At 39.7% G+C, this 25,227-nt stretch overlaps 1 protein-coding gene across 23 annotated transcripts in view; it reads left to right on the top strand.

Annotated features, from left to right (window-relative positions):
• The window catches only part of ELMO1 (engulfment and cell motility 1), a 523,453-nt gene that overhangs the window by 253,747 nt on the left and 244,479 nt on the right, over positions 1-25,227 (top strand). For all 23 annotated transcript variants that reach the window (XM_023639526.2, XM_023639522.2, XM_070264858.1 and 20 more), the window contains one exon: positions 2,453-2,557. In XM_023639526.2, the coding sequence (XP_023495294.1) occupies positions 2,453-2,557 (105 nt within the window). The remainder of the gene's footprint in view (positions 1-2,452; positions 2,558-25,227) is intronic.

Below are 25,227 nucleotides of genomic sequence, written 5' to 3'. Positions count from 1 at the left end.
TCTGCCACGTACTGACTCTGATTCTTTGGGCAAGCTACACAGATGCTCAGTGCCTCAGTTTCTTTTTCTGTCAAAGGAGGATAATAATAGAAGTGGGAGTTTTATGAAGATTAAGAGTTAGCTTATGTAATGTGTCTTACACAATGCCTGGCACACAGTAGGCATTTTATTGGGGCTATTTGCCAAATAGCTATGTGGTTCTTTAAAAGAATCCTAAAAATAAATCATATTTTTTCTTAACTGTAAGACCTTTTGAAAACAGCAGTGCCCTATTTGGTACGGCCAGGGTGTGCTAAAGGAGGGGTGTGATTAATAGAAGGAAGCTTTGAAGGGATCCTGGGAACACAATCCAAACAAGACTGATGACTCTTGAGACAGGGGGACCTTCTCCCTGGTCAGCTTCACTAACACAGAGCTTTGGGGGCTGTTTGAACTAGATTCAGAGAAGCTAACTTTTGTCATTTGATTTCCTTTTTCTGTATTTATTTTCGGAATAGACTCATAGACCAGCGCTAGAAATAGGTCTTCAATAGATGTCATGTTTTTCTCTCTTACAGTTGGCACACTCTCCTTTGTTGGCTGGACCATGCTTCCTGGCAGCTAATATTGATTAACCTACATTTTTCTCAGATAAACTTTTCTCAAGCTATGGGAGGTCTAAATACTAACAGTATCAAAATAAATGCATTCAACGTATAAACTGGTGGTAAGGAAGAAAGTAGGAACAAAGGCATGCTGAGACATATTGTCCAAACAAGCATGCCCTGCTCTGGAAGTCCAAGTTGCAAGGCCCTGGGCAGGCTTCTTATTTCATCCTATTTCATTGTTATTAGATGAGATAATACATGTAAAATGCAAACTAGTGCTAGCCCCTAGAAAGTACTCAGCAAATATTGACTTTTTTAATGTTACTTGTATTCATGAAAATCTAATTTGTCAATGTCAAAATAATAAATTTATGCATTAAGAGGGAAATTCCATTATTCTCTTCTAAAGAACTAAAAATATCATCAAAATATTTAATTGCAAGTTACTTTTTAGAGTAAATCTGGGATCATTTATTTCCAGCATTTTGATTTTATCCCCTATGATTGAATATAAGCCTGACCCTCTTACTCCAGTGAGTATCAGATTCAGGCTGAACCCCACTGCGGTCCTTGTGCCCAGTGATTTTCATTTTTGTTACAATTGTACTTATTTTATGAGAAGTATCTTTCTTATAAGTGGTAGTTCTATGGTGTTTTAAAAACTTTGCAACATCTTAATAAGTGAATCAGGATAAAATGCTAAAATCAGATATTGAAGTCACTGCACTGAGCCAGCTTGCTATAGAGACATGGACAGGCTGCTCTTGAAACTGTGGAACTGTGACCAGCAGGCAGCACCTCTGTCCTATAATTTTAGATGTTGTTTATCAGCTCATAAAACATTTTTCAAATCAGCGCAGATAAAGCAGCTTAGATGTACTCTGGAATAATGTAGAAAAGTGTGGGTTGTTTGAACCTTGAACAAGTAAGTGAATGAGAAGGCCTTCTTGTACTTAAATTAGAAAAAATTGCAGTTAACCAAAATTTCCCTGGCAAATCAGACATTCAAGCTTTTTATTAAGAAGTATTCAGGAACAAAACAAAAGTAATGTAGTTTCTTACAAATTACCTAGATTAGGAGGTACAGCAGTTTTCTTTAATATCTCTTTAACATTTCTTTTTCATCTCACTATCAAAAAAAATGACTTCCTTTAATCATTCACCGTTTAGATCTGAATTATCAGGACAGATCTTGGTGATCGTTTTTGACAGTTAATGGTGGAGAGTGGTTTGCTGCTCTGATTAAGAGTCTTGAGGTGTTTACTGAGTGATCTCGAGCACTTGGCGAGTTTGTTGGGCATATGTGTAAGTAGTATTTTGTCTTTGTGGTTCTCGGCACTGTGTGTGGTGACCACAAGGCCAGAACACTCTCCGAGAACAGGCAGATGTCAAGACTTCATGGCCATCTGAATTTTATCAACTGTCTGTGCTCACAGGCCTGCAGGCTGTGTAACTCCGGACAGTTCACAAAGTCCCTGGACAGGGCGGCCATACTTAACCTTCACATACGAAGATGAAGAAGTTAAGGTGCAGATAGATAAATGGCAGAGACGTGGCTTCATCCCAGGTCTTCCTCCCCAAATTCTATTGGTTCCATTACAGCACAATCACCAGAAATAGAATTTTTACATTATTTTCTTTTTTCCACAGTGTCACGTATCTTCAGCTGAGTTTCCTAACTTTGGGTATAAAAGCTGATTTTGCTGCCCCTGTAGAAAGTAGCCCCCACCGCCACCTCAGTAGGTTTATATGGAGATGGAAAGTGTTGTCTGACTTGATTATTGGAAGCTTGCCTTGTGGTACTTTGGTCTTGCGGAGGGAAATCTGCTGAAGAATTAACCTGATACACTTTGTTCTAATCACAGAATCATGTCAACCCCGCCATGGACTTTACCCAGACCCCTCCTGGGATGTTAGCCCTGGACAATATGCTGTACTTTGCCAAGCACCACCAGGATGCCTACATCCGGGTAAGCACACAGCCCCTTTCTGCTATCGTAGATTTTCTACTGACTTTGAATTTCAAGCTTACAGACATGGAGGGATTACCTTTAGATGAGTGGCCCCAGATTTTCATCACTCAGTAAAGCAAAAATTAAAATTAAATTAAATCAATCAGGGGCACTGAAATAGAGATTTTTAACTTAATTTTTTTGCATGATGACATTTAAAAATACACAATAGATTCTGGAAAAATATTTTATATGGTCCAATATTGAATTATGACAAAAACTCTTAAACTTAAATAACAAGAAGAGAAACTAACTATCTACCCCAAAGCTGTACAATCTCAACGTTAATGGAAACCCCTTAGATTTATTCATCTTCTTGGAAAGAAGCCCAGAATTCTCTCTGGTACTGTTTCTGTTCAATCTGATGCTGGAGATCCAATAAGATAAACAAAAAACAAGAGAAGAATGGGAGAGATGAGGAGGGAAGAGAAATGCCTTCTCTCATTTCATAACAGACTAGTGAAACTCCAGCTACCTAGGGAGATTCCTTTGTAAGTGGGGCAGAAGGAAAATAAAAGATGTCACCTGCCAGTTGGGCAGTGCAGGTGTGGGAAGTACCAAGTGTGAATGAAACAGTGATACAGAAGGCCTGCCCTTCAGGGCCGCTCCACTGGAGGCCCTGAATTTCTGCTGACACCTGTCCTGTGTCCTCAGGGAGAGGAGCCCAGATTCAGGTGGAGTGAGGTATACCACTCCAAGACTGAGATGGAGGAGGATATGAATAAATGGGACAAAGGAATGGGCGAGTGGTTAGAATGATGGCTAGATATAAGTTTAGAAAATATTTCATGAATGAATTGCCTAATGCAGGAAGAGTGAGGCTGAAATTAGAATAATACACTGAAATTCTCTGTTGGATCCCTCTTGGCGGCACTGGCTTCCTGGAGACCAGGGTTCGAGACCTGGCACTGTCATTGTCTAGAGATGTAAATGTGGGCAATTCCTTTTGTCTGCGCTAGAGTTTCTTCTCTAAACAGTGGAACAGCGTTCCCCAGGGGGCGTTGAGAAATGTGTGACATGTCTTTTTGGTAGTCAGCATGCCCAGTGCGGTGCTACTGGCCAAAACCTGTAATGCATGGGACAGTCTGCACAGTGAAAAAGTCTCCTACCCAGTAGTGGCCCCCTTGAAGAAAGTCATACCAGGTCTCTGAGTTCCCTATGGCACTGTGTTTTTAACTTTATGTGTTTGTCTGTATATGCAATTTAATGAGCTTTGACTTAAACTGAAATATTCTTTGTAATTTGATTATATAAAGTCTTTCATGCATTTCTCCAAGGGGTTTGGGATCAGGTGCTTGATAAGAAATAGTTTTCCATCAGAAAATTGTTCTTTCTTGAAAGTTCCATTTGGCTTACATGTGTATATATTTATTGCACAGATTTTTTTCTAGGAATGTAATCTGCTCTCCCAGTAAGTAAATTAATATTCCTGAGATACCACGTAGGATAGCCTTGGAGAGTTGAGTGTGAAAATAAGAAGCCAAGTAGAAATTGAATTTAGCATTAACTGATTAATGTTTGTGGATGAGTGTTTCTAAAATTAGAGCTTACTGATGCTGAATGTATTGTTAATTGCATGAGAAGCATATGTCTCATGAAAAATAGTTTAACGTTTTAAGCCCATTTTCCTCAATGTGCTCTCTAAACTGTTATAAGTGAAATTAATACCATGGCAACCTGATAGAACTTTATCTGTGATAAGGACTTAAAAGAGAAAACTATTCGTAAAGAAAAATGTGGTTCTTTTTGTCCATATGCGCTTTTCTTTATTAGTTAGACATTCCTATAACTAAGATATCTGTTATTTTCTCAAAACTGTCCCTTTCTTGGTGTTTTCTGTGTCCCATCTGACTTTGGATCTGACTGGATTTGGAAAGCTAAAGCTATTTACACGAACGGAAGGAGTTACGGGGTCATGTACGAAGTCTGAGGCATTCTGCAGGAAGTTTTGTGGTGATGATGAAAACAGATATCCCAGGGATGGTGAAGTAGTGAGACAGACAGTCGAAACACTCATCCCACACAGTTAATGAAATTTTCATCTCTGAGTTGAGTGGTCTCTTCTGAAGCATAAAGATGGGTTCTTTTTTTAAGTTTACATTTTGATAAAATTTGCTCTTTTTTTTTTGACCAGGTAAATCTCCTGGTCGAATGCGGTTATTCATTTATTATTTATATCTTTCATTAATAAATACTTATTCTGTACCTGAATAGCCTCGCCATCCACTTTACCAGTCACATTTATGGTTGAGATTTTTCAAAGGAATTGTAACACACACACACACACACACACACACACACACACACACAGATATTCCCTCTTCACCCTTGACATCCCTCATCCCCCAGCTATACCTCAAACACTGCGTGTTCATATTTTTGCAAGTTGTCTCCTTGCCCTCTGTTCTAACTCACCTGCCACTCACTTTTCAACACCCTGCACCAAGACTTCCACCCGTCACTTTCCACAAGCTGGTCTCCTTCCAAATGCAGAGCACTCTCCTTTCCCTTCATCTCATTTGCCCTCCTGTTGACACTGGATACTGTTTCCCATTGACCGGTTCTCTCATTTTGCCTGCTAGCAGTGTGTCTGTCTTGGTTCTCTCCTTGGCCATTTCTCCTAGTCTCTCTCGTGGATTTCTCTCTCTCTGCCTGCCCATCAAATGAACATGATCCCCAAGACTCTGTCTGTGGACCTTTTTTCTTCCCAATCACTCAGGCTGTGCATGTTTACTAACTATCAAATGCCCAGCCCTGAGCTAGGTGATGGGGATTCTCCAAGGATCAAGTCACTCATGAGTCTTGTCATTAAAGAGTGTACTGTTCAGAGATGGAAAGGAGGGGTGAGGGAGGGTGTAAAGAAATAAATACCAGGTACTTTCCAAGCCGGCCAGCCCTGGTGATCTAGTGGTTAAGATTCATTGCTCTTACCGCCGGGCCTGGGTTTGTTTCCTGGTTAGGGAACCACACTGCCCATCTGCTGGTTGTCATTACTGTGGTGGCTGCGTGTTGCTGTGATGCTGAAACCTATGCCACCAGTATTTCAAATACCAGCAGGGTCACCTGTGGTGGACAGATTTCAGTGGAACTTCCAGACTAAGACAGAGTAGGAAGAAGGACCTGGCCACCCACTGCTGAAAAAAATGGGCCATGAAAACCCTATGAATAGCAGCAGAGCATTGTCTGATGTAGCACAGGGAGGTGAGAGGATAGAGCAAGAAGACCAGATAGGGTTCCTCTCTGCTGTGCACAGGGTCGCTAGGAGTCGGAATCCACTCGATGGCAATACAACAACAAACTTTCTGAGTCACTTGGAATGTGTTTTGACTGAGCAAGGGGGATACTAGGGACACAGAGGAGAGTTATCAATGTAGAGGTGGGATCAGGTCAGGAAAGCTTCCTGGAGGAAGTGGCATCTACATTAAGATCTCTTTCATAGTACAGAAAGGAAGGGGATGTGGAAGAGAACTCTAAGTAAAGGGAAACACACAGCAAAGGAAGAAAGGCATGTGTTTTTTCAGGGAACCAAAAATAGTATAGTATGGCTGAAACAGGGAGTGGAGAATATGATCACGGCTTGAGAGGCAAATGTGGGCCAGCTCATGAGGAACCTTTTAGGCTGCATTAAGCTGTTTGGACTTTGACCTAAAGGCAGTGAAGAATTTCTGAAACTGTTTTAAGTAAAGATGATGAGAGTTAATTTTAGAAAAATCACTCTCCTGCCAGAAAACAAATGTGAGAAATCAAGACTAGCAGCAAAAATAAAATTTGGGAAACTATAGAGGAATGATTGTAACCTGAATTAGGGTAGTGGCAGTGGCCCAGGGGAGAAGCAGTTTGAATGAGTTATTCTGGAGCTAAAATAACCTGGACTGTCTCAGAAGAAGAGGGAGATTACTGGCTTGAGCGAATGGACAGACGGTGGTGTCGTTAATGAAATAGTGCAGGTCTGTAAGGGGGCATTCATTTGGAGACATCCAGACCCTTATATGCATGTGGGACATGTGTCCAGGTGGACCTGTCTAGTAGGCAGTGACATATGGGAAGCAGAGCTCAAACCCATGTGGACACCACATTCTATATATTCTACATCTTTAAACTTTCTCGTTCCCTGCAATCTGTCCATCTGGATTGTTATATTATCTTACTGGCCTCCCTGCTAAGGTCTGGTACATTTGAACCCACCTTCCCTGCCCGCTGCTACAATGACCTTTCTAAACAGAGTTCAGAATGCTTTGGGGACCACTCCTGGACCTCAAGCCTACCTCTTGTGGTACCTGGCACATAGTGGATTTTAATAATTTCTTATTACTTAAGTAAAGAGTTTCTTTAGTTTTATTCAAATGGTCTCTTGCCAATGATCAATTCATTTTTTTTTTATCATCTGAGAATCATGGCCTTTAACAGTTATATAAAGGTATATTTTTGCAACATGAATTTGTTGACAGGCAGCCTGATTTCTCCTGTAATATTTGAATGAGCTCTCTGTGTCCTAATGAAAGCAGTGGATGAAATTGAATTAGCCCACAGTTGGACAGACACAGAACATGAGGAGGAATTGCAAATCTGAGCATCCCGCTGTGCCTGGAGTAAAATCTGAAGGCAAAGCATGATTTCCGACTTCTGGGTCTTATTTACTCTGGGCAGAATTGCCTGTACTTTTTCTGGAGATGCTTCACTCCCCAGCCCTCCCCACCAAGTCTCTCTCTGTGAGAGGCGGGGGGCAGTGCTTGGCTCACTCCCAGGATCCTGCTGTTATTATTTCACAGACAGGATAATAGTACAGAGCTGAGTGTGTTGTATGTTTTGATTTTGTTTTTATTTTTTTTCCCTCCCTGGAATGGCAGTTCTCAGTGTTGTGGAAAAACGAAACTTAGTGACTCCATTGGAAATAAAAACTTTGGACTTGCAACATATATTCTTGGTGTATTTAATTATTCACTGGGAGCTACTGAGAAACCCGAATGACTTGGTTTTCATTTAGTTCAACACTCATGCTGGCTATTGTGGGAACCGAGATTCAGTCACAAAGCAGGAGGTAATGACGAGGAAACCTAAGGCTCCCAAACACATGATGGCCAGGTCTGAGGTGGAAGTGGGATAATAAAAAGATGTTTAAGAAAAAAAATGCTACAACTGAAAGATAGTGGTTTCTGAATGGAGTTAATTCTTCATGGTAATATTTGTTTTTCCCTGTTTAATCAGAGAAAATGAGTACCTAGTGTGGGTTGGGTAACATATGAGACACGCACCATAGATTAGCTCAGTCTTCAAGAAGACTGTGAGATAAGCATTGTTATCACCATTTCATAGAGTCAGGAACTGGGACTCATAGAGGTGCTGAGAGCTCTGCTAGGTCAAACAGCCCGTAGACAAGTGGAATTTGAACTTACGTCTTTGGTCTCCAAATCTCAGGCTCTTTCCAGTCTGCAGCCTCCTGTCTCTGGGCTTGGAGTGCGATGGACACAACAGGTCTGTCCTTCTTGACGTGGAGGGAAAGGGGCAGAGTCAAAGAGGCGTGATCAGAAGGCATGGAAAATTGATGGGACCATCAAGCAAGTGTTTGTATTCAGTTATGATCTTCCTAAATCTAGCATGATCTGGAAGCTGTTCCTAAAAGTAATAGAGATGACACCTTCTCTTTCCATTTTGTTACAAACTTTATGTACAGTAGCACATTGTCTTCATTAGATTGGAAATCCTTTGAAAATGAAGGTTGTCTTTTTCTTGTATATCACCATATTACCAAATATTTGATTGACACTCAGATGATGTTATTTAAAGGAATAAATGAGCCTGGTGAAGATATCGCTGCAAGGCTTCCAGATTTCATATGTGGTCATTAGTTTCAGAATGAGAAGTGGCGTGAGGAAGTATTTCAGAAGATTAGCAGAGGTTCAGAACCTATTGTCAGTTGTCTGGCCCCCTCTTGACATGTCAGCCAGACAGAAGTGTGCTCTGCATTAATCCCAGACCTTCAAATAGTCAGATCACCTATTTAAATGTGCAACAATGAGGTCAAAGGCATGCAAATGAGATGTTTCTGTTATTGCTTATATCTTTTTCAGAGGAAAAAAAATTCACACAGAAAACAAAAAGCAGTCCATTTTCTAAAAAGCATCTAACTAAAAGAAGAAAAATCCTTTTCAACATTCACATTTATTCACTCATTGACTCATTCAGGAAACAATATCAAACACGTACCATCTGCTGTCCTGGGGCCATGCGCAGTGGGCATGATGGTCAACAAGAAAGGCAGCATCTAGAAGTGCTTGGCTACCAGAAAATAGAACAGCAAGCAAAGGAAGAGAGTAGGGTTTTTGTTTGTTTTATCTTGTTTTCCTTTTTTTTTCCTCCTCTTGGAGTGTTTCTTATTTCCTTCTGGATTTTTAGTTATGACCTATCCTGGGTGCATCTATCAAGTCATAAAACTTTTACTTGACACTTCTTTGCAGTTTTCCATAGTATATTAGCAGATAAATATTTCACTGTTTCATAAATTATCAAACTGTTTATATCAGAATCACTTAGGACTCGCTTCCTTTTCCAGTGACCCAATTCTGAACAATGGCACCACTTCTTAGAGGAATGTTCTGGTGTAGAGTCAATATGGAGTAGAACACATCCGACCCCTCTTGTATGTTTTCTTTGCTGCGGTGCTATGTTAAAAATAAAGTGTTTTCTTAATGAGGCTGTTACCCAACTAACTACAGAATTTATAAAATCTCGGGGCTTCCAGTAACAAAATAAAGAGGATATTCTGGAAGCAACTTCTTCTTTGGGTACCCTACAATTCTTGCCTCAACATCCCTCATAATTTATGATCAACATTCATCCAGTTGGAATATCTTTGTACGGGATGACTGTGATAGAAGATAATGAATTATCTGAAAAGGAGAAAAACAGCCTTTAAAAATAAGATTAATTACAACGATTTCATGCAGTTGTGAGCCAGGGAACATGTATGTTTCTAATATTATACCAATATTTCAGAACAGAAATATTTATAATATGTCAAGTAAATGAGATTATGGGAAAAGATGGATATTTGTACCTAGGAATTGTTTTCTCAAGGTTCTTTTATGATAGCCATTTTTTAACAGATGAAACATTTAAAGTATGTTTACACTATTTCAAAAGCTTTAAATGGATTCTTCCTTCTCATGATGCATATATAGTAAACAATATTTTAATAAAATAGTTGGGAGAAATATTGGTTTAGACCCTAACTCACCAATGGGACATGGGAGGCCTGGTTCTTGAGGCAGTACTAAAAAGAAAATGCTGTGAGATGATGTGGTGTGAGAAAGGCTATCATCTTTTAAGCCTTTACTGTATTTTGAGTACTTAACATACGTTATTTGTAATCTTCCCTTCACTGATCCCAGACATGGGAAGATAAGCTAACCTTTGTACCCTCTTCTTCCAGTACCTAGATCTCTCTGTCCGTTGAGACCCACCTCAAAGCCATTTGGGGGAAACTCTTTTCAGCTTCTCTCTCCTGTGTCAGAGGGCATAAACATAATTATAATAGCAAACACAGAGCTTGCTATGAGATAACAACTATGCTAAACATTTTCATTAATTTCTCACAACACTTCTATATGGTCAGCACTATTGTATTTCCATTTTATAGATGAGGAAACTGACACACAGAGAGATTAAGTGGCTTGCCCAAGGTCACACAGCTAAGGAAGTACCGAGATGAATTTAAGCCCAAGCAGTCTGCTTCCAGTGTTCATAGCCTGTGCCTTTTAGGGATTTGTGGATTCATATAGGGGTTGCAGCCACAGTTCAAATGAGTCTTATGGATGTGTTTTGCTCAGCTGGCACAGTGTATTTATAGAGAAGAGAAATTGAATTGCCTGTAGGCAGGGTATACACTGCCCCCCCAAATACCCACGGGCCCCAGAACTCCCTGTTATATTCCGTCTGGCTGCTTCTTGCATCTAGTTATCTGCCGAGTACTTGATGGACTTGACTTAGTGGCCACTGACACTGGTGGTCTGCAGTGACCTCTGTGAAGTTCTGGTGCAGTGTCAGCACACAGTAGGTCCTTGAACCACTTCACTTGCCCTTCCTCTTTCTCAGTCCATAAAGTTTCACTTGATTAATGTTCCATCTCCTGGGGGCTTCAGATTTATGTGCTCAGTGTTTCTTGTCCTTCCATCCTTGTTGTCAACTCCTGGAGAGCAGGTGCTTCATCTGGTATTCGGTATTTATTCTTTTGCTGAGAAGAAAGGACTTTAATTTCAACCTCCCGAGAGTAGGGAAAAGGAACAGGCATGCTTCTCAAATTCTCTGCTTGTAAATTTTAAAGAAGAAAAGTCACCAGATCTCATTGTTAAGACCCTGGACCAGTATGCTGGGGCCTCACAGCACGGTCAGCCCTCTGTATTATATGTCAGACCATGCACTAGACCCCTTGCTGCCCATCAGCCTGCATTTCAAGGGACCGGAACCAGGCATCCTATATACACTAAGGCAGGGTGCTGATGGAGGCAATGCTGAGTCTTTAAAATAAATTAGGGAACTTTTAACATTTCAAGGGGGAAATTGGCAGTTTCCCAAGCAACATAATTACAGGACAGCATGTAATGTGTAATTAAACTTAACTATGAAGCAAATGATTGGAGTAAAGCTTGGTGGCACATCATTTTTTCGTTCCTATGGTTCTGACAGATCCTCCCCTCCCCTTGTCCCTGAAACGGCCTCAGCAGCAATTGCTCCTAATTTTTTTTAATGAAATTACATGTTTCCAGTTAAACACACAGTTTCATGTAAAGGAACCATTTTTATTTGAGTGACGTTTTCCTTCTAGGGGATCTGGAGCACAGATTCAATTTAGAATAACAAGGACCCCAAGGCACAGCGTTTCTGGGACTTTAAAATGACTCTTTGTCTAATAATTCATTTAAATACTTTATTCCTTGCTTTTATTTTTATCCTTTCTTTGACCAAGGTCCACAGCTTGGAGGGTTGTTTTTATTTACAGTTTTTTCATGTCTCAAAAATAGCAGCATTAATTTTGTTGAATGTGAATAACCAAGCTGTTACTGCCAAAAAATCAGGACCCCTTGAGAGTGTGAATAAATGTGATTAGATTTACTAATTGCGCTGGAAGGCAGAATTTCTGACTTCCAAAGCCAATGATTTGAATGGAGTGCTTCAGGCCTCAGGATGAGATCATTGTTCAACACCGACCTGGTTTCATCTCAGAAGACTCATTGTCTGAGGGAGGGCGGGCAGGTTCCACATACATTAATGACTACTAGATATAGCAATGTGTACACTCTGCGTTCACACCACCCGAGTTCTCTGGGTACTGGATTCAGTATCTGAAACTCAAACAGGACTGAAACATGGCAGTTATCTGTTTCATGCTCCTTTGCTACCAGCCCAAGCTGGGTATAAAGTTCAGAATTTTTTACTTAGCTATATCTGAAGGTTTTTCCATTTTTGTTTTTTCTTTAAACTTTAAAACACAGTGGGACTTTAAAAAACAGTTATGGATTGCTTGAGAAAAAAATGAAACCAAACTATATAATGAACTATATTCAGTTGACACACTGTAAACCTAAGCCCATTGCGAAATGCAAGCTTAGAAGCTACAGACAGCCTCACGTGTGGATGACCCCCTCCCCAGAGTCGTCAGGAAGCCCTTAGCCAACAGTTAGTGTCCTGGGGTATCTATCTTAGACCCAGTAGTATCTTCCCGTTCTTTTTCTAAACTTGTTCTCTCTCAGTCCACATTGTCCATTTTTATGTTTCACTATGCTGGTTCAATAAATATTTATTGAGTACCTGCTCTGTGACAAGCCACCTCCTTTCTGCTGTAATTGATCAAACTTCCACCTTTAATTGTGCATTTTGTACCTTCTCTGTGCAGAGCTCAGGAGCTGCTGTGCTGGGGAGTTGCTGTTGCTTCCCCTCTTTTTTTTTTTTTTTTTTTTTTTTTGAGGAAGATTAGCCCTGAGCTAACTACTGCCAGTCCTCCTCTTTTTGCTGAGGAAGCAGGGCCCTGAGCTAACATCCGTGCCCATCTTCCTCTATACATGGGACGCCTACCACAGCATGGCATGCCAAGCGGTGCCACGTCTGCATCCTGGATCCAAACCGGCGAACCCCGGGCCACTGAGAAGCAGAACGTGCGCACTTAACTACTGCGCCACACGGCCAGCCCCACTTCCCCTCTTTTTGTGCTAATTGCTCCACTGTGTTGTGGTGCAGAAGTTCCAGAAGCTGCGGCTCACTTCTGCCTGTTCCTTTAAGAGGGAAAGGTGTCTGGGAATCCTTTCTTCTGTGTGTCTAGAGTTGGAAGGTGTGATAGGCCTCATTGGATTTTTAATTATTTTAAGTAATAGAGTTTATTTTTTAGAACAGTTTTAGGTTTATAGAAAAATTCATGTTGGTGTGGTACTTTGTTACATTTGATGAACCAATATCCTACAACCTTATTATAAAGGCTTATTAGTTTCAGGAATGTTTTCATTGTCTTTGGAATTTTCTAGATAGACAATCATGTCATCTGTGTACAAACCATTTTATTTTCTCTTTCCTAATCAGTATACTTTTTTATGCCCTTTTCTTATGTTATTGCATTAGCTAGGACTTCAAGTAAGATGTTGGGTAGGACTAGTGAAAGACAACATCCTAGCCTTGATCCTGATCTTAGGAGGAAAGAGTCAAGTTTCTGACCATTAAATATGCTCTTAGCTGTAGATTTTTTCTGGATGTTCTGTATCAAGTTGGTTAAGTTCCCCTCAGTATTAGTTTTCTACGGCTGCCACAACAAAGCGCCATAGACTGGATGGCTCAAACAACAGACAGATATCCTTTCACAATTCCAGAGGCCAAAAGTCTGAGGTCAAGTTGTCAGCAGGGTTGGTTTCTTCTCAGATCTCTTTCCTCCATTTGTAGATGGCTGCCTTCTCCCTGTGTCTTCATGTGGTCTTCCTCCTGTCTATATAAGGACACCAGTCATATTGGTTTAGGACCCACCCTAAAGACCTCATCTTAACTTAGTTACCTCTTTAGAAACCCTATCTCCAGGGCCAGCCCTGGTGGCTTAGTGGTTAAGTTCAGCATGCTCTACTTTGGCAGCCTGGATTTGGTTCCCAGGTGCGGACCACTCTGTTAGCGACCATGCCGTGCTGGTGGCCCATAAACTAAAAAATAGAGGAAGATTGACATGGATGCTAGCTCAGGATGAATCTTCCTCAGCAAAAAACAAAAAACAAAAATCCCTCTATTTCCAAATACAATTACTTTCTGAGGCACTAGGGGTTAGGATTTCAGTATATAAATTTGGAGAGGATACAATGTAGCTCATAATACCCTTTGTTCCTAGTTTGCTGAGAGTTTTTAGCATGAATGGATAGTGGATTTTGTCAAATGCTTTTTCTGTATACATTAATAATCATCATATGATTTTTCTTCTTTTGTCTGTTGATGAGATGGGGATTACATTAATTGATTTTTGAATGTTGAACCAACCCTGCACATCTGGAATAAATCCCGCTTGGTTGTGGTGTATAATTTTTTTAAAACAATGTAGGATTCTATTTGATAATATATATATATTTTTTAAAGATTGGCACCTGAGCTAACAGCTGTTGCCACTCTTCTTTTTTTTTTTTTTTTTCTGCTTTTTAATCCCCAAATCCCCCCAGAACATAGCTGTGTATTTTTAGTTGTAGGTCCTTCTAGTTGTGGCACATGGGACTCCGCCTCAACATGGCCTGACGAGTGGTGCCATGTCCGTGCCCAGGTTCCGAACCAGCAGAACTCTGGGCCACAGGAAACTGAGTGCATGAACTTAACCACTCGGCCACGGGGCTGGCTCCTCTATTTGATGATATTTTTTGAGAATTTTGCCTCTATGTTCATGAGAGCTGTTGGTCTGTAGTTTTCCTTTCTTGTAATGTCTTTGATTTTGGTATTAAGGTAATGCTGCCCTTATAGGATGAATTAGAAAGTATTCCTCTGCTTCTATTTTCTGGAACAGGTTGTAGAGAATTGATATGATTTCTTCCTTAAATGTTTGGTAGAATTCACCAATGAAACCATCTGGACCATCTGAATGCTTTTGGTTTTAGAAGTTTACTAATTATTGATTCAATTCCTTTACTAGATATAGTCCTATTTAGATGATCTGTTTTCCCTTGTGTGATTTTTGGTAGATTGTGTCTTTCTAGGAATTGGTCTGTTTCATCTAAGTTTCAAATTTGTGAGCATCGAGTTGTTTATAATATTTCTTTACTACTTCTTACTATCCATGGGGTCTGTAGTGATGGCTCCTCTTTCATTTTCGATGCTGGTAATTTATCTTTTCTCTTTTTCTCTTGGTTAGCCGTGGTAGAAGTTATCATTTTTATCGATCTTTTCAAAGAACCAACTTATGGCTTCATTGTTTTATCTCTATTCTTTTCCAGTTTTCAATTTAGTTGATTTCTGCTCTAATAGTAATTAGCTCTTTTCTTCTGCTTTCTTTGTATTTAATTTATTCTTTTTCTAGCTTCCTAAAGTGGAAGCTTAGATCATTGATTTTACATCTTTCTTCTTTTCTAATATATCCATTGAGTGCTACAGTTTTCCCTCCAAGCACTGCTTTCACTGCATCTCACAAATTTTGAAAAGCTATATTTTAATTTTCATTTAGTTCAAAATATTTTCCAATTTTTCTTGAGACTTCTTATTTGAACCATGTGTTATTTAGATGTGTGCTGTCTGATCTCTAGATATTTTGGGATTTTTCAGCTGTATTTTGGTTACTGATTTCTAGTTTAATTCTGCTGTGGTCTGAAAGCACACTTTGTGTTATTTTTATTCTTTTAAATCTATTGAGATGTGTCTTATGGCCCAGAATATGGTCTATCTTGTGGAAGTCCCATGTGAGCCTGAGAAGACTCTATATTCTGCTGTTGCTGAATGAAGTATTCTATGCCTGTCAATTTAGATCCAGTTGATTGATGGTACCGTTCAATTCAACTATATACTTACTGATTATCTGCCTGCTGGATCTATCAATTACCAAAATACAGATGTTCAAGTCTCCAACTACAATAGTGGATTTGTCTATTTCTCCTTGCAGTTTTATCAATTTTTGCCCCACATAATTTGATGCTTTGTTGTTAGTCCATGCATTTAAGGATTATTATATCTCCTTGCATAATTGACCTCTTTATCATTATCTGATGCCTCTCTTTATCCCTGATAATTTTCTTTGCTCTGAAGTCTGCTCTGAAAGTCTTAAACTACTCCAGTTTTCTTTTGATTAGTGTTATCAAGATATATCTTGCTTTATCCTTCTACTTCTAGACTGTATGCATCTTTATATTTAGAGTGGATTTCTTGTATACAACATAAACTTGGGTCTTGATTTTTTATCCACTCTGACAGACTCTGTTCTTTAATTGAGGTATTTAGATCATTCACATTTAAAGTGATTGTTGACATAGTTGGATTAGTATCTACCATATTTGTTTCTGTTTTCTATTTGTTGCCTTTTTCTGTGTGTGTCTTTCTTTTCATTCATTCATTTCTTTCTTCCATCTTTCCTTCTTTCTTCCACTTTATTTCTATCTTCTCTGATTTTAATTGAGTGTTTTATGCCTCCATTTTTCTCTTCTCTTAGTGTATCGATTATACTTATTTTAAAAGTTTTTAGTTGCTGCCCTGGAGTGTGCAATATACATTTACAACTAAACTAAGTCCACTTTCAAATAACACAAAACCGCTTCACGAGTAGTGCAGGTACCTCATAACAGAGCATCCTCAATTTCTCCCTCCTGTTCCTTATTATGTTGCTGTCATTTAATTCACTTATCCATAAACTATAATCACCCAATACGTTGTTGCTGTTATTATTTCAAACAAACTGTTATCTGTTAGATTAAGTAAGAATAGGTAGAATAAAATCTCTTTGTCCACCTTACCCCCTCTGTTTTTCTCCAAATATACTGCTTGTTTATACACTTTAGATTTTCCTTTTTGTTTATTGCCTATTTGCCTACATTAGTATGTAAGCTCCCTGAGGGCAGGGACTGTGTTGTGTCTCTGCTGTGCCCCAGTTCCCAAAGCAGTGGCAGGTACACAGAGGCACTCAGCACATATCTGTTAAGTGAGTGCCTAAATCAACTGAGTTCTGGTGTTCTGCCTTTTGGCTGGATTGTCATACACCCTAGGGAAAGAAGCCATGGAAATAGGTTTCCATCTGGAACATGTTATAACCTCCCTGGCTGCAACTGTCCTTCTGACCTTTGTGCATCCTGGAATGGAGACTAAATTAGCAGCTCTATTGGTGTGCCTCCAAATACCGGCCCCCCCCAGATATGCTTATGCTTATATTTGGGTGAATCACTGCTGACTTTTGTTTATAAGTTGAATTCATGTGACCAGAGTCCAGCCAGTATTAGCAACCTGCCTACCAAATCAGAAGACATTTTGTATTGGTTTAATAAAGTTTAGATGGTAATGTTCCCAAGTGTCCCATTGTATTAAATAAAAATATCTTTTCCCTTAGGAACTGTGCAATACACCTGGTACACCCAGGAGTGTTTGACATTGTCAGGTAATTTTATTTTTACCTTGACCTTAATTTTATCAAATTTTCCCCTGCGTTGGTAAAACCCAAGATTCTAAAATTTAGTATAAATCATAAATAATAGACAATAGTTTTACTGTATTTTATAAAGCAACTGAAACACTATTAGTAACAGACAAAATAGCCCTAACAACTACTCTCTAGCTGGTTTATCAAATGCTATTCTGTACAAGGGTCCTTATACTTGGGGGCTTTTAGAATCCAAGACTCTGATATGTCATCCGTCCCTGTCTACAAACTCATTATTGCCAAGATTAGGAAAACAAGGTTGGCTGACCTTTTAGTTCTTGAATGGTGATGCTTTTGTGCCTTAGGACCTTTGCACATGCTGACTCAACTCCTCTTTTCTCTGCCCCTACCCCCTTGCCCACTTAACTCGTATTCCTTCTTCAAGACTTCATCCTTCTAGCCCCTTTTTTATTGGTTTTGTTTCCTTGTTACTTCCTTTATAGCACTTACTCAATTTAGAGTTATATAATCACATAATTTTTTTATTTGATCATTATCTCTCTCCAACATGACATTTCTGAGCAAGGACTATGTCTTTTTTGCCTTTATCCTCACTGTCTAGCACTGGGCCATTTAAATTATTCATTAAATGAATGATTAAAGATTTGATATGTTGAATTCCTGACCAGTGTTGCTTCCCTCTTTTCCCCTATGAAGTCCTTCATGGCCATATGTGATGTATGTCAGAGGATCAAAACCGAAACCAGACTTGGAAGAAATCTGCCTTTCAGCGAGCTGGTGGGACCATCAGAGTGGCCACAGTTTGTTAAGTCTGATGAACTCCATGGTATTAGGCCTTATATAAAGCCTCAATTATGAAAGCCACGAGAATATGTGTATGTCACATGAGTAATCATGAGTTCTGTACGAGAAAATCACTAGGAAGACCAAAGGTTAGTTAATTATTTTGGCAGAAGGATCAGTTCTGCTGATATCCTTATAGCTTGGGGCTCTACTCTGTAAATGATAAGAACAAATAAAAGCTAAAATATGTTGAGTAATGAATGTATGCCAGGTGCTATTATGAACATTTTAAATATATTACCTCATTGAATTCTCACAACACTGTAGAGTTGACACTATTATTGTACCCATTTTTCAGAAGAGGATACTGAGGCTCAGAGATGCTAAGTGACTTGTCCGTTGTTATGACAGGTAGTAAAAGACTAACTTGGAATTTGGGTCCAGGCAGCTCTGGTGGTGAATTTTAGTACTTTACATTTGATTCAGTGGTGTGCTAGTAAATAAGCTTTTAAAAACAAAACAAAACAAAAGTGATTTGCCAATTTCTATGGTATGAATACTCCCACTATGGCTGATTTCAAACTACCAATGGTTCATGGCTTGCAAAATTTTTGAAAGTTAAACAATTTCTCCTCTAGCTATTAACCTGCTCTAACACACCATTTACTCAATCCCTCCAGTGCTTTCGGCTTCACATGCATGATCTATTTGCTCTTCTTAGCAGTATGATGAACTATGTAGAATCAGTAGGATTAACCTCAGTGTCCTGATCTTTTCAATGAGTGAGTGGTGTGTCCAGTTCACAATGCCAATAACTGGTGGAGTTGAATGAGGGACACTTTCTTTCTTACTGACTCACTCTGGGTGGAACCTGAGGAGGACATAGAGCTGGACCAAGAGCCCCCCAGGAACCTACTACTAGAAGGGCTGAAGAACTGACAAGAGGTGATTCTGGGCAGGAAGAGAGCGGCTTTATATGGTAGTGGGGCCTTGGATTATGCTGGAATTTTGTAGTAGTGGGAGGTGGAGAATGAAGTAACTAGCAAGCTTCAGAATTCCGAATTCCGAATTCTGTTAATTATCTTTATTCATCAAAGTATGCTTGATGTAGGAATTCTTCCCCAAAGAGCCTACAATGGAATCCCCCATCCTCATCACCAACCCAGCCATGGAAGGGTGCAGCTGCCTCCAGATGAGGGAACCCAGGCTCCTGCCGGATTCAGGAGCAGCTGCCACCAGTCCAGTCCATGACTGGGGAAGGAGCTTGAAGCTATGGGGTAATTGGGACAGGTAGGTGCCCCCTGGCCCTTTCCTTCTCCCATCTAGGGAGAATGTTGGGGACACATAGATTTTCCTTTTCCATACTAGGCCCAGATTGGCCAAATGAAATGGTTTATTTTATTTTTAGTAAGACTGTATTTTTTAGAGGAGTTTAAGGTTCATAGTGAAATTGAGAGGAAGGTGCAAAGATTTCCCATATACCTTCTGCATCCATGTATGCGCAGCCTCCTTCATTATCAGCATCTCCCATCAGAGTGGTACATTTGTTAGAATCAATGAACCTACACTGACACATCATAATTACCCAAAGTCCATAATTTACATTACAGTTCACTCTTGTGTTGTACATTCTATGGGTTTGTACAAGTGTGTAATCACATGTCTCCATCATTATGGTATTATATAGAGTATTTTCACTGCCCTAAAAATCCTCTGTGCTCCATCTATTCACCTCTCACCCCTGCCCTCTACTCTAGCAACCACTGATCTTTTTTACTGTCTCCATAGTTTTAACTTTCCAGAAGGTCTTATAATTGGAATCATACAGAATGTAGCCTTTTCAGATTGGTTCCTTTCATTTAATAATATGCATTTAAGTTTCTTCCCTGTCTTTTCATGACTTGATAGCTCATTTCTTTTTAGTGCTGAATAACGTTCCATTGTCTGGATGTACTACAGTTTATTTATCCATTCATCTACTGAAGGACATCTTGATTGCTTCCAAGTTTTGGCAATTATGAATAAAGCTGCTATAAACATCTCTGTGCAGGTTTTTGTGTGGATGTAAGTTTTCAAATCCTTTGGGTAAATACCAAGGAGTATGGTTGCTGGATTGTATGATAAGAGTATATTTTAGTTTTGTAAGAAACTGCCAAACTGTCTTCTAAAGTGGCTATACCATTTTGCATTCCCAGCAGCAACGATCAGAGTTCCTGTTCCTCCACATCCTCACGAGCATTTGGTGTTGTCAGTGTTTGGGATTTTGAAGGTGAAATGATTTTAAAGGGAACTCTCTCCCATTGCTTTGGGGAGTGTGAAGTGACACAAGTTTCTTGAATGATGGTTTATCAATTTATTTTAAGTGGCAGAAATAGTGAGATCTTTTGACGTAACGTCTCCATTTCTAGAAATGTACTTAAAGGAAATAATTTTGTAAATAAGCATAAAAATTGCTGTGCGAGGATGTTTATCATTAGGCTCTGATAACGTGCAGATGAGAGGACCCTTAGGTAGAGGGAGGGGTCTGGACACAAGGATGTGAAGGCAGGGCAGAACTTGGCACGTGTGCAAACGCAAAGACAGCAAGGCAGCTGTGCCTCTTCACCTTGGCAGCCTTAAGCACATTATGATTGTGTCTTTTTTTGTTTTTAAAGAAAGGATTCTGAAATGAAAGAGAAAGTAGTCTTTTTGGAATACAACTGTGAGATAATTGATCTCCCTAATATTTAAACACTTATGCTATTTATCATGCCGGCTAATTGGGAACAAGAGTAACCATCCTCTCTATGGTATCTAGGGTGTACCTCATGTGGCATAAGAGAGCCTTGGTACATTCCAGAAGGCAGTTTTGGGCTGGTCAAGGTTGCTTCCTGAGAAAACCACAGGCATTCCTTGCTTTGGCCTATAACTCTATCTTTCTCTCTCCATCCATATCTTCAGAGATCTTTGTCAGCTGTAGAGTAATTAAGAGAAATTTCCTCATTAATCCTGCTGTAAAGGAATACTAATGTTTTGGGGTTTTTGGTGAGGAAGATTGGCCCTGAGCTAACATCTGTTGCAACATTCCTCTTTTTGCTTGAGGAAGATTGTCGCTGAGCTAACTTCTGTGCTAATTTTCCTCTATTTTTTGTATGTGGGATGCCACCACAGCATGGCCCAATGAGTGGTGTATAGGTCCATGCCCAGGATCTGAACCTGTGAACTCTGGGCTGCCAAAGCAGAGTACGTGAACTCAACCACTACACCACTAGGCTGGCCCCAGGAATACTTTCAATTCTCTTTTCCATTTTTTCATGTTTCACCTGAAAGCATCATAGAATTAACTGAGAGACAGCCAAGTCATCAGGCAAGGAAAATTGGGTTTGTGTTGAAGGCCTCTTTCCATCTGGAACAGAAGACTTGGAGTCAGAACTGGTACGAATACACACAAAGGGGAAAGAGGTCCTATTAGTTGCATTATCACCTAGGAAACCCGAGTGGGTTTCTCTTTCAGTAACTGCAGCATAGGATGCCAGCCCTGAAGGCCCCATTGCAGGTTGCCCCTCCTCTGCCCCTAGTCACCACCCCTGATTCTGGGGCCTCATTCCTGGTAACAGGTGGGTGAGGAGTGGAGCCCCAAGTGAGGTATATGGAGAGGGACATTCCTTTGCTAAGGAAGCTGGCTCCTTGTCATCTCATACATTTTTTCCTACTGGTTCTCACTCACAGTATTTACAGGAAGCGTTTATAGCAAAATACTTGCCAAGTGTTTTCCATAAACATGCAACTAAGGATGTTTTTCACACATTCCAACGCTCTGTAGATGTTTGTTTTCACAATGCACAAAGGAGATGAGTGCAGAGTTTCCTGAAACAGGACTTTGAAATGTGGACTTTGGCCCAGTAAGAATTTGCTTCTCAGTTTGTCCTTCATCTTGGCCACATGGTCCCTAGGGGCATATCAGTGCAGTAGACTCAGATGGTTTCTAAATGAGTTTTCCTCCACAGCTTGGATTCCATGTGTCACCGTGCTTCAATTGCCAAGTAACTTCTGGGTCCTGAGCACCCCTCTGATGAAGGAAAGGGTGGGGTTGGAGGTTGCCGGGAGCAACACAGAAGCCATTGCTTCTGAAAAAATCCATAGAGAAATAGAATGGGGAATATGGGTGACAGGGGATAAGAAGATGATTGTAACTCAGTTAAGATGCACGCGAATGTACAGAAACAATAAATTATGGAAATTTTGATGTTAAAACCAGGCAAGTAGGTGTTCACCATAAAGCACAGAGATGCCCACTGTACCCTCAATGGGCACTGCCAGCCCAACTAGAGGCCAGAGTTGTATCCCGTGCTATCCTTTCACGTGTTCAATAACTGTACATTAATGAGCACCTAGTGTCTGTGTGACTCTGCCTCAGTGGGAGAGATTCACGGGTCATTGAGACGTGGTCCCTGACTTCAAGGGCTTGATCCCCCCTGGGAGAAGTAAGACACATATACTTCACCACAATTTGGGGCAGAAAGTGAGAACTGCTGTAAGAAAGATATAGATAAAGGGCTGTGGAGCTTTTATAGGAAGAAATTGTATAAGATTTTATGGAGATAGTGACATTGGGTTGGGTCTGAAGGAGAAGTGAAATTTAGACAGAAACAAGAGGGGAATTGGGGGAGTGGTGGGGTGTCAAGGGAAGCAATTTCTGTAGAAGGAAGCCATGTCTGGACCTAAACCCTGTAGGAGGTCTGTCCCATGGAAGAGATCTCTCTTATAGCAGGAGTAGCCAAGATTTGGGATGCTGCTATAGAATGAGACGTAATGAGGTGAACTCCATTTAAAAAGCTAGATTTAATAGAAGAAAGATTTCCTTTTCAGGTGCCTTTAACTTGAAGTAAAACAACGTATGGCCTAATTTATTATTTAGGTTTAAATAAATAATTTTCCCATCGTAGCCAATTTAATATGTGTATAATTGTAAAATTAACATTTTCCATTTGAAAATGTTTCTGAAATGACCGATTTATTATTGTCCAGAAGAGGGTGATAGGAAATAGTTCTCTCTGCTCATCTTTCTAGCCCCTCAAGTCTGTTCTCCCAAACCACAGTGAATTTAAACATCTATGAGCTAAGTAGGAAAGGAGGTATGATATGACTTACAGGAATTCATTTCATCACTAGCTGTCCTAGATGGTGTTTGTTTAGTAAAGCAAATTATATCCAAATGTGTTTCAGACAATATATGTGGAGTGTAACTTAGCTTTAAGACTGCAATAACTGTTGAGACAGTGGTGACAATTTCTCAGTAAGAAATCAGGCTCAAGAAATGTCAAGCCTAATTTTTCATCCAACAGTGACTGTCAGAACGCCAATGTCTTGGTGTCTTTGCATTCCATTGAAGGAGACGGGAGGCATTTGTATTCAGTAATGTAATGTTGAGTGAGTCAAAATTCCACCCTGAGATCCTGTGATTTACTGGTAATATTGCCCAAGATGCAGAGGGGTTTCTCTGCCTTCATTCAGCATCCGTTTCCCAGTTGCAATTAATCTTTATTACATTCCGTACCTTACCTCTGGTTTGGAATGTTAAAAACATGCCCCAGGAGAGAGTCTGGAATCAGCTTCTTCTCCTTTAAGAGTGAACTCAAGGCTCACCCTCTCGATGAAGCTTACCCTGCCTCCCCATTGCATCTTACACACGCTTTCATCACAGAAAGTAATACTTCCTTGTAAAAAATGCAAACACAGACACATAGATCAGTGGAACAGAAAACAGAGAGCCCAGAAATAAACCAATGCATATATGGTCAATTAGTTTATGAGAAAGGGGCGAAGAATATACAATGGGGAAAGGGCAGTATCTTTAATAAATGGTGTTGGGAAAACTGGACAGCTGCACGCAAAAGAATGAAACTCTACCACTATCTTATACCATACACAAAAATTAACTTAAAATGGATTAAAGACTTGAACATAAGACCTGAAACCATAAGATTCCCAGAAGAAAACATAGGCAGTAAGCTCCTTGACATCGGTCTTGGTGATGATTTTTTGAATCTGACATCAAAAGCAAAATCAACAAAAGCAAAAATAAGTAAGTGGGACTACATCAAACTAAAAAGCTTCTGCACAGCAAAAGAAACCATCAACAAAATGAAAACACAACCTACTGAATGAGAGAAAATATTTGCAAATTATATATCTGATAAGTGACTAATTTCCAAAATATATAAAGAACTCATACAACTCAATAGCAGAAAAGCAGTTTGAGTAAAATGAGCAGAGGATCTGAATAGACATTTTTCCAAAGAAGACGTACAGGTATGTGAAAAGATGCTCAATATCACTAATTATCAGAGAAATGCAAACCAAAACCACAATGAGATATCCCCTCACACCTGTTAGAATGGCTGTTATCAATAAGACAAGAAGTAACAATTGTTGGTGAGGATGTAGAGAAAAGGGAACCCTTGTGCACTGTTGGTGGGAATGTATATTGATGCAGCCACTATGGAAAATAGTATAGAACTTCCTCAAAAAATTAAAAGTAGAACTATCATATGATCCAGTAATCCTCTTCTAGGCATTTATTTGAAGAAAGTTGAAACACTAACTCAAAATGTATATGCAAAATGTATATACAATGTTCATTGTAGCATTATTTATAATAGCCAAGATATAGAAATAACGTGTGTCCATTGATGGATGAATGGATAAAGAAATTGTGGTATATATACAACGAAATGTTATTCAGTCATAAAAAAGAATGAAATCTGGCCATTTGCAACAGTATGGATTAACCTCAAGAACATTATGCTAAGTAAAACAAGTCAGATAGAGAAAGACAAGTACTGTATGATGTCACTTATATGTGGAAACTAAAAAAAAAAAAGAAAGTCAAGCTTGTAAATATAGAGAACAGATTGGTGGTTGCCAGAGGTGGGGCATGGGAGTGGGAGAAATGGGTGAAGGGGATAAAAAAAAATGCAAACAATATAGAGGCACATAAAAGAGGTACATAGCAAGTGAAAGTCTGTCCACCCAGCAAATCCTATCTCCTTGTGTCTTCCAAATAAATTGCAAGCCCCCAAAGATGATATTTTGTTCATATATGTAATTTTAGCATCTATCATGTTACTTAGCAATAACAAATGCTTAAAAGAAATATTTGTTGAATGAATGAATCTGTCAAAGGATGTGGAGGAGATTGGGGCTAGAATTCAGATGATAGATTTAGGAAAGTATAAGACCTTGCTTTTCAAAATGTGGTCCATGGACCGGGTAACATCAGCATCCCCTG

Source organism: Equus caballus, chromosome 4 (genome assembly GCF_041296265.1).
Source record: "Equus caballus isolate H_3958 breed thoroughbred chromosome 4, TB-T2T, whole genome shotgun sequence".
NCBI classification, from domain to species: domain Eukaryota; kingdom Metazoa; phylum Chordata; class Mammalia; order Perissodactyla; family Equidae; genus Equus; species Equus caballus.
This window is presented reverse-complemented; position numbering and strand designations above follow the sequence as displayed.